We start from the raw sequence: 9,739 nt of genomic DNA on the forward strand, positions 1-9,739 counted from the left end.
AAACAAAATTTACAATGTTTATAAATAAAATGTACAAGTAACAAAAGACCAGAATCGTAATACAGTATAATTCAATTATTTATTTATATCAATCCGTATCCAGCTTTGAAGTATGTATAACAGATGTTTAATTAACAACAAATGCCATGAAAGTAATAATTTCAGTTCATTCCTTTAAAACATTAATGTTTGTCATCTTAAAGGTGTAGTAGACCATTTCAAAACACTTCCAACACAAACAGTCCTAAGCATTCCAAATATTCCTAATTGCTGCATAATTTAGTTTTCCTAAGTTAGATTTTTGTTGGATATGTTCCATTTTCTCTTTGTTCGTCCCATGATTCCACCTGAAATAGAATAATAAATACATTTAAGGTTTGCATGTAAATTTCATGACGCTTTTTGTCTTTAACAGACAAAGAGTTCATTATGCGGTAACTATGTACTTCAAAGTACTTTACTGTGATTCAATTCAATTCTGGTTAAAGGCAAGCAGAAACTACCAGTGTTGTCTCCGAACTGAGGGGCTGATCATAGAAGAAAGGTTGCCAGTACTCAATCTGCCTACCCTGTGCTTAGGACATGCTAAGTTATTCACATCAAAGTTAACGATAATTGGTCCATTAATCCTTTAGACTTAAGGATGTGTGCTTACCCAGCTATTAGGACATAGAGATTGGTAGACTCTCTTAAACCATTCACATGGTGCATAATCCTCCCCTTTGATTTTTTGGCACCTGTGAAAATCTACATAATTCTGCCAGCAATTCTTTGTTTGATTTTGATTGGGAAATCGTGCATCAAAAGGTGCAGTCTTGTAGTTCTTTATAGCATCCATTACATCAGCCATGTTGGATATCTGAAAAAAGAATTACAGTATTTGATTAATAATAATAATATCATAATGCATTTTTATTTCAAGAAATTATTTATTTATTAATAGTTTGTATTAATTAGTTATTATTAGATTAGCCTAGTACAGTACAGTAGGCATAATAATGTATTTTATTTTATTAACAGGCTTTGTAGAGCTTATTCTATTAAATATTACCCAACTTATTTAGCCTACATATGGCCGGCCTAACTTCTCTTGTTTAGGATGACTATGACGGATGCTAGTCAAGTCGCCCCATCGCAAAGTCGCCCCATACAAAGTCGCCCCTTACACAGTCGCCCCATCGCAAAGTCGCCCCAAAACAAAGTCGCCCCGACACAGTCGCCCCATCGCAAAGTCGCCCCATCGCAAAGTCGCCCCAACGCAAAGTCGCCCCATCGCAAAGTCGCCCCATCACAAAGTCGCCCTATCGCAAAGTCGCCCCAAAACGTTAAAAAATAGTTTACAAGTGCGTAAAATGTCGCAATGATACACAAAATAACACGGAACGTGTAGGCATAAAAAGGGGAAGCCCCGCCATGTAGTCTCAGGTCACACGATCGGCACGCACCCCCATCATCAGAGAGGAAGCACCCGACTAATCACTCCGCGGTCGCACTAACGTGCTAGCTTACCAGAGGGAAACCCCCGTAATTACTCCGCCGTTGTCGTCGTACTACAACGCACCATCTGAAAATGGGGAAACCCCGCCGGAGTTTTACGATGATATCAGTCGCGTTCGAAATCGGTCGCGTTTAAATTTAGTCGCGATAAAATGATGTTATACGATCTAGATTATTTTTACTTTGGTCGATGAATATGTATTATTATTACTAGACCTATATTAATAATTTGTAAACATAGTTTAAGATTATAATATTCCAGCATAATGTCATTTAGCAGTAGGCCTACATAATTATTTAAATGTGAAATATTTTATAGGAAACGTAGGCTACGTCTGTGTCTTTTATTTTATATGCAATAAATTACGTAAAACAATTTATTTATAAACATTCAGTTTACTATTATATACATAGTATTACGTAATGAACATTGATTGTAAGCCTGGAAAGGCAATCCCATCATTATATCCGTTATAAAATTGCATCATATCACCACTATATGTCGTAAATGATGACGTGCGTGTGTGTATTCGTCGTACGTCCGTGTACGTATTATTCCGTGCCTCTTCACTGTCTTGTTTAATTTAAAATTAAATAAATACCCGATATGAGGATATTTATTAGGCATGATAATTAGAATGTTCTAGGCCTAACCTTGAAAAGAATTTCTTCAGTAAAATGATCATTGTGCTGTTGAATAAAAGGCGACTCGCCATCTGAAACATTCTCTGAAACCAATCGGAGCTGCGCCTTCTGGTATCTGTTTCCTCTCAGCTGCTACGTCTTTCTGCTGACCGTCGGGGATTCCCCTTTTTAAAAAACACGCACACGATACTGTACGATGGTTTTTCCATGGTCAAAATGTAGCGTTTTAATTTTACTAAAATACCTGCATGTAAAACAATCATATCGGCGATGAAATCCTTTTTTTTTATTTCTTTATTTTGAAAAGTCATTATAAAATTAAGACACATAACTTGTCAATAAATGTAAAATGATCAATAAGTAGCCTATAACACTCATTGTCTTACAACACTGTTATTGTTTTAACTACTGTAAATCTATAGGAAGGCCTAGGCTACTACACATTTATACATTTATTATATTATCCTAAAAAATTAGCTGGTATCCACGCGTAGGTTGAAGAAAGATTCGTAATTGTGGCTCTGGTAACTAATTTTAAAATCATATTAAATTAACATTTTCGAAACTATAAATCAGGGATAATCTTTTTAGAACTTTCAAACAAGGGACTATTTTTTTAATGATTTTTAAAAAGCACATCACTCCATTAAAACCTGTAAAATAAAAATTAAAACACAAATTATGTATATAGGATAAACTACTGTATACGACATTAGCGCGACCAAAGTAACAACGCAATCGATATCAAACGCAACCAATATGATTAAAACCGTGGGCGACTTTGCGATGGGGCGACTTTGCGTTGGGGCGACTTTGCGATGGGGCGAATTTGCGATGGGGCGACTTTGTAATGGGGCGACTTTGCGATGGGGCGACTGTGCCGGGGCGACTTTGTTTTGGGGCGACTTTGCGATGGGGCGACTTTGTATTGGGCGACTTTGTATGGGGCGACTTTGCGATGGGGCGACTTGACTGGATCCCACTATGACTACTAGGCTAGGCTCAGATACAACATGCATCCATCCAATTCACCCACACCCGCCGCGCGAAGTGTCTGTCCCATCTAGCTAGGCCTATCTAGGTATGCTAGCTCTTTAGCTATGTATAGATAGGCCTGCCCTATCATAGCCTATAAATATAATATTATAGCCTACTAGGCCTATGCCTAGCCTGAATGACTCAAGTTTATTAAGGTATATAGAATGCCTAAAATACAATGTTTACACACTGCATTCAAGTTGAATAAGAATTAATAATATCGGTTAAAACAAATGTTATAATAACGTGGAGACCTACATTATTTATCAAGATTTTGGAGTTGTATTAAACTGGAAAGAAATTATCGCTAAATTAAAATGGCGACTTTCGTAAAAGGCTTGCAACTTATCCGGTAAATAAAGTGCACGTTCGGAACAACATCGTCAAAAAAACCACGTCGCATACTCTACCGCCCTCTTCAGTACGTCAGTATTATTTTTACGTACGGTATACTATTTTAACCTAATCTTAGTCCAAAGAGGAGGCTTAGGCCTAACTAGTACTACAGTATTACTCAAATGAAAGAGAGGTATTTCTTTTGTAGAATAACAATAGGCGCAAAAAGTAAGAAGAAAGAGGGTAGAAAAAGATAGATGGCAGTTATAGTAAAAAAGAGAGACCGTCTGGCTAGCTAGAGACTAGGCCTAGCTAGGCTACTACAGTAGTTTAAGTTTGGACATAATCATTAGTTTACATAGGCCTAGCAGTAAGTTTAAGTAAGTAACTAAAGTTTAGGCTGTATATTATAGTGTGTGGTTCAGCAGAGTAGAGAATAGGATTACAAAGCAGACGTCATCCTGATAATTCGCTGTGATCAGGTTGCCAAAGGATGACGCTCAGAGGATAGTACACGAGAGGTAGCGATTGAAAGTTAACGAGCGATACCAACTTATCCTCTCGCACATCAATGTTCCAATCGCTCTGTGAATTATAGCACAGAACCTGATACCAGGTACGGAACGCTTCGCATCTGTCCACAGTGTGCCATAGGGCCTGGAACCGATTAAGCACACACAATACTTGGACTGTCCGTCGTACTCCATGAGCCTGTGTGCACCGCACAGGTCATCGCTGCAGTCATTTTTTCTTCCTGCAACAAACGTACACCAACAACAAAACCAGCAAACAACGGCGCTGTCATTCGCCATTTAGAACACTACCGTTTGTAGTTTTGCTATTTGCCGCTGCGGAGAAGAAGTCTTCTGCCCTGCCTGTTATCGAAGCGCCCATCGTTTTGTTTCCAACATCGACCTTGATCATCTTTGTGTCCATTGAAAAAATTATTATGATGAAGGTGAACAAAACGACTGCCGTGGTCAAGATCTCAGAAGTCTTTTTGGATATGACAGGTTTGTGGTAGGAATGACGCGTGTTGATCCACTTGATCTGTGCTGATCATCGACACATGCTATAAAAGGAATACGGATATACTGTATTCTTGAAGTATGAAAAAAAGTTAATCAACAAACACATCCTCTTTGCACACGTACTGTATGTTTCATTTTCCTCCATCTGTTGTCTTTAAAAACATTTTCATCTTTTGAACATTTTACTCTTTTGCTCCAACAGACTAATGATATTTTTTTGTTTCTTGATAATAGGACAAGAAGTTGTAGGGCCCTCTGAAAAATGTAATTAATTAAGTGTTTTTGTTGTTATTCTTTACTCAACTTAAAATGTCTAGAAAACTAATATCTAAAAACCTAAGACCTAATAAGATATCTTATTAGGTCTTTGTTTTGTAGATATTAGTTTTCTCTAGACATCCTCAGCTTGGATCAGATAAATTTAACGTTTTCCTGTTTTCTTGTTAATTTCCAATATTCTTTCATTTCTGTCATCGTTTGTTGTTGTCATCATCATCGTCATCATCATCACCATCATTCAGACAATTGAAATAAAAGGAAACAATTTTTTTCTCTTCTATATACTATAAGTATTTAATTTCACCAAAATATAAAATTACAAAATATATATGTACAAAAATAGTATCAAAAATTTAAATTACAGTTTTTACAGTAAAAAGTCAAACAAATCAGTGCTTTCTGAATTTCGCTTTTTTTAAAAAAAACTACTATGTTCTCGTTCTTTTCTGTCCGATTTGAGAGAAGATAACATGTCTTCGTATTATTCTTTTGTCCAGTTGGCTGTCCTGTCCTCTTTTTCTTTCTTAATTGCATCTCTCTTTCTCTCCCATTCCTTTGTCTTTGATTCAACATTTCCTTTACTTGAATTCCAGTTAAGTGAGGCCATTTGTTGATGTCATCTGGCATAGCGATTGTATCGGTGGAAATTGGCAGTGTTTGTACTGAATAGACATTTGCAAGCGACACTGAATGTTGATGATTTAGATCAAAAATGTCCAACTTTGTAAGCTCACATTGAACTGGTCTATTCACGTCCTTCATGGTTATAAAGTTTTGCATGAGCATTAATTCCAAATCATGCCTTTCTTTCTGTCTGGCGGCTTGTTTCCTTAATGCTTCAGCCTTAACCCGGAGTCTAGATCTGTTGCTCGATGATTAGTTTTCAGAGCTTGTGCAACTCGCTGAATCATTTGATTCAATGTCAGACATCTTAGAGATTATTGCAATAGAAGAGATTTTAAACTTACGTAACCTTGACGTCACAGTGCGGTTCTGGGAGTCAAAACGAATTAAACACATTCACAAAGGATAAAATAATGTTTATTCAACACAGCAGCAATGGAACGAACGATGAACAAATGATTGAACGATTGATTGAACGGTCGAACGAATAGTTGGACGAACAAATGATGATTAGACTGATGTTGAACGAACGATAAGTTAGATGATTGAATGTTTTAAACTGTAAATAATTGATAATTAAAACTGTCTTAGTGATTGAATAATGAATTGGTATAACAAATTTAAAACAACTAAACTAAATTCAAAAATCATATTAAACTACAGTAAATGTACGTAATACGCATAAACTAAATTAATGATCAAATCTGTATCATAATCATAAATTCGACTTAACCGTAAATCACAGCTCAAAATATGCCTTACTTGGCCCATCGGAATAATCAAACAAATGAATTAGCATTAATGATAATTAATCTATAATAGTATAGCTGAGTATTACACTACACCGAAATATACTGTATGAAGCTAAAATAGTAATACTCACTATTATCAGACTGTTTAAGACAGTACTTGGCAACAAAGAGTATTTAATTGTTGTCAACCTTAATTGTTAATGCTGCAATCATCTGTAATTATCTAAGCTTCAGTTAATCATGTAAAAATGTGCCATGTCTAGCTAGGATCTGTGGTACTGTATAAACACTGATTCAACCATGGAGGTTACCTCAAAGTTCCAACATAAAGTATTAGTCTAAGCCGAGACAATGCCCAACCAACTGAAGTGGATGTCGACTAACTTAATGAATGAAAAGTCGTTTGATTCTAGGTTGATAGAAAAAAAGCAATCAGTAAATTATTTAGTGTCATATTAATTTCTTATGTTTATTAAAAATATTTATTTTTTTAATTCCTTATTAGACGCAACGACAACAACAGGAGGGCGTTCAAAATGGTACAAGCTTCTAGTAACAGAAGAACATTGCATTTAAATGCGTTTGCTTACTCTTTAACAACATTTGGTGCAAGTCTAATGACAGGCGTCTTTAGTTTTTACTATGTTAAATTATTCCTAAATAAGTACGAGATTTCTGAATCATGGTTTCAAATTTCGCAGGTAGTTTACCTTCTTTGGAATGCCATCAATGACCCTCTGTTTGCTTATTTCCAAGATAACTCAAACATTGCTGTCTTTCGACAGCGTAGATTATCAATACTGTACGGAGCACCAATCTTTGCTGTTTCTTTTCTTTTCCCTTGGTTTCCCTGGCGTGACTATGAAAAAAACGACTGGTTGTGTGGCGTACATTTAATGGTAACATTGTCATTTTATGATGCTTTGTATACCTTTGTATTGCTCGCTCAGTGCGCCCTCTTTGCTGAGATATCTACCAAGTACGAAGATCGTATACTTTTGACGAATTGGAGCCAAATTGCTAAAACCCTTGGAGCTACTAGCGTCTTCTTCACAGAGTTTATATCCAATAGCATGCAGAATTTTCAAGCATTTCAAATGTGCTGCGTGCTTATTGCATTCGTTGGCTGGTTATCGATGACCTACACAGGTCGCAATGTTCACACTCATCAGGACGCAATGTTCGAAAAACAAAAGTCAGAGTCTCTGCTCGAACCGGAAAAAATACAACTGTCTTTGTATAACAGCTTTAAGCAGATATGCTTTGAGAAGAACTTTCTATGTTTCATAGGAACCAACTTTCTGATGGTTTTCCATATACAGTATTTAGTAAGCTTTCTGGCAATCCTTGGAGATCAACTTATACCAGATGATGATATTAGTAGTTTTTCACGGAAAGTAGTGTACGGATCCACTCAGATCCTGCCTCAGGTAATATATTATATTACACACTCGGTAACATACAAACAAATACACAAACTCGCAAATAAACAGACAAATAATAATATTTATAATAATGTTCAAATTAATATAGCACAAAATGCAAGCACTGAACAATCAACAAAAAATGTAAAAAAAAGTTAATTTGAAATTGCAACTTAAAAAGGTGAAACCAAAGTGATTGAACCTCCTTAGCAGAGGTAATAATATGAATAAATAATTCTCATTTACAGGTGTTGGTGTTGCTGTTAAGCTCGACAGTTTCAAAAATAGGATACTACAGTCTAATGGTTTGTTCCTTCTATCTCAAGCTTATCTTGGCATCATTAATGTTCCTGCTTGGGCCTACACATACATGGTTTATTGCTTTCTTTTTACTTTTAGATTGGTATGTTTTAATTTTTATTTTATATAAATAATTTATTTGCCGAGTGAATAGATAGAGTAACCTCTATGATAGCGCCATATCCGTAATAGCTTTTCAACAACATTCTTCTCCCCTGAGGGTCATTGTCGGGTCACATCATGTCATTGTCTGCCAACTACGGTGCTATTACATCTATCCACAATATTCTTAGGCATGTTATAATATAATAGTATGGAATATGTTATTCATTATATTGATTCACTTTGTGGTTTTTACCTCTTTTTAGTGGTTTATCAAATGCCGTTTTTAATTTTGCAAATCTTCCACTGTCTGACATTATTGATGATGACCAACAACGGCACCAACGCAAGTAAGTTTTACCGTCATAGATTAACAATTTTTTTTTAATGAATTTAAATCCACAGACTGTTAATTTTTTCAATTTATTTTTCAGGAGTCCACTATCATCTTCCGTGTTTGGCTTCAATGCCCTTTTTACTAAACCAGCTCAGTCGTTTGCTCCAATGTTGGTTGTAAGTATTCTCAATAGCCATGGTTACACTGAGATGAAACACGGAACAGCCTCAGAAGATCAGAGTGAAGAACTGCATGCTGCGATGTTCAACATTCTGTGTTTGCTTCCAATAGCTATTGCTGTTCTGCAGCTGATTGTATGGAGACCTTACTCAATACGATCCAGTCATAAGATTGTTCCAGTTCATCTAGAAAATTGAAATAAGCATAAATTTCTTGCCATTTTTTTTACAAGCATATTATGCATGTAAATCTTAAAAAGTCTCTTGTTACAGTACTGTAATATTTATTTAGCAAATACAACTTTACCTGGAGAAGGTAATTATGAGCCCAAACAGAAAAACTGCTCTTATTTATTAATACAAATAAAACATTAGTAGTAGCAGTAGAAAATTATTTTAAAACAGTTTTTCACCACACAAAAATATTAATACATGATCAATAAACCCAGAAAAGAACCTACTATACAAAATGCATTATAAACATATTCATATTTATTGTATTGTACGTTGACATTGTTGGTAGTTTGAGATCAGGTTTGGTGAGTGGTTGAGCTTCAAAGTCTGAAAGACGTAGAACTCCGTTTCAGATTTGGTTACAAAGTTTCTTTCATATTCTAGAAATGACTTTTCAATGTAATATTTAGAGTGTATATCTAAGATATGGTACTTGTTAAATACAGTGCAATACACAACTGTACGGTAATCAATTTTACCATTTCTTTTTCTCTTTTTACTCTTTTTGCAGCTGCATTTTGCCTAATAAAGAAATGTTTTATTAACTGAATAAAAATTGTAATATGAAATTTGTATTTTGTATATTGTTCTTGGGTATGCATTTTTAAATTGTGGGCTCTTGTAAATAGATATAATAGTTTCAAAAGTACGAAGAAATATTTATGAAAAAAAAATCTAATCGAAAAAAAAAATTTGGCAGCGGTGGGATTCGAACCCACGCCATCGAAATGACTGGTGCCTAAAACCAGCGCCTTAGACCACTCGGCCACGCTACCTTGAACAGATTGAAAGTATTTTTATTGGACATCACCACTTAATACATAAATGTTAATATTTGTTGAATATTGCTTTACTTTTCTTGATATTTTTTACTAGCTATAATAACTCTTACTAATAATTACATTTTTTTAAATTTATAAAATTGTTAATTTCAACATTTCGTTTATTTTTTAACTTCAAA

The 9,739-nt window shown here is 35.1% G+C and overlaps 2 protein-coding genes and 1 non-coding gene across 5 annotated transcripts; 1 reads left to right on the top strand and 2 right to left on the bottom strand.

Moving 5' to 3' along the window:
• Positions 1 to 60: 60 nt before the first annotated feature.
• On the bottom strand, positions 61 to 3,549 carry LOC140063105 (cytochrome c oxidase subunit 6B1-like). The gene is made up of 3 exons (XM_072109545.1): positions 3,439 to 3,549; positions 656 to 859; positions 61 to 347 (listed from the first exon to the last, which is right to left on the bottom strand). The coding sequence occupies exons 2-3, from the start codon at positions 848 to 850 to the stop codon at positions 294 to 296; spliced, it is 249 nt and encodes an 82-aa protein (XP_071965646.1). The 5' UTR covers positions 851 to 859; positions 3,439 to 3,549; the 3' UTR covers positions 61 to 293.
• Positions 3,550 to 3,613: 64 nt separating this feature from the next.
• LOC140063113 (transmembrane protein 180-like) lies at positions 3,614 to 9,497 on the top strand. Of its 3 annotated transcripts, none has more exons than XM_072109571.1 (5): positions 3,614 to 3,622; positions 6,708 to 7,632; positions 7,875 to 8,029; positions 8,295 to 8,378; positions 8,463 to 9,497. In XM_072109571.1, exons 2-5 carry the CDS (start codon positions 6,739 to 6,741, stop codon positions 8,740 to 8,742), a joined length of 1,413 nt encoding a protein of 470 aa, XP_071965672.1. In that variant the 5' UTR covers positions 3,614 to 3,622; positions 6,708 to 6,738; the 3' UTR covers positions 8,743 to 9,497. The 3 variants fall into 3 exon arrangements, with proteins under 3 accessions (XP_071965672.1, XP_071965654.1, XP_071965663.1); XM_072109553.1 differs by having other exon boundaries at positions 3,618 to 3,709; XM_072109562.1 differs by lacking the exon at positions 3,614 to 3,622 and adding an exon at positions 3,641 to 3,744.
• On the bottom strand, positions 9,473 to 9,554 carry Trnal-uag (transfer RNA leucine (anticodon UAG)). The gene has a single exon. It is a non-coding gene; the product is annotated as a tRNA-Leu (tRNA).
• Positions 9,555 to 9,739: the final 185 nt, after the last annotated feature.

The sequence above is a fragment of the Antedon mediterranea genome, chromosome 1 (assembly GCF_964355755.1).
Source record: "Antedon mediterranea chromosome 1, ecAntMedi1.1, whole genome shotgun sequence".
NCBI lineage: Eukaryota > Metazoa > Echinodermata > Crinoidea > Comatulida > Antedonidae > Antedon > Antedon mediterranea.

What these genes read in the sequence shown, in the direction of transcription:
- LOC140063113 (XM_072109553.1), top strand. An exon ending in CCACTCAGATCCTGCCTCAG is followed by an intron (nt 7,633 to 7,874) that starts GTAATATATTAT and finishes TCTCATTTACAG; the next exon opens with GTGTTGGTGTTGCTGTTAAG. An exon ending in TTCTTTTTACTTTTAGATTG is followed by an intron (nt 8,030 to 8,294) that starts GTATGTTTTAAT and finishes ACCTCTTTTTAG; the next exon opens with TGGTTTATCAAATGCCGTTT.
- LOC140063105 (XM_072109545.1), bottom strand. Translation starts at nt 850, where the DNA reads ATGGCTGATGTAATGGATGCTATAAAGAACTACAAGACTGCACCTTTT. An exon ending in CTCTATGTCCTAATAGCTGG is followed by an intron (nt 348 to 655) that starts GTAAGCACACAT and finishes ATTCTATTTCAG; the next exon opens with GTGGAATCATGGGACGAACA.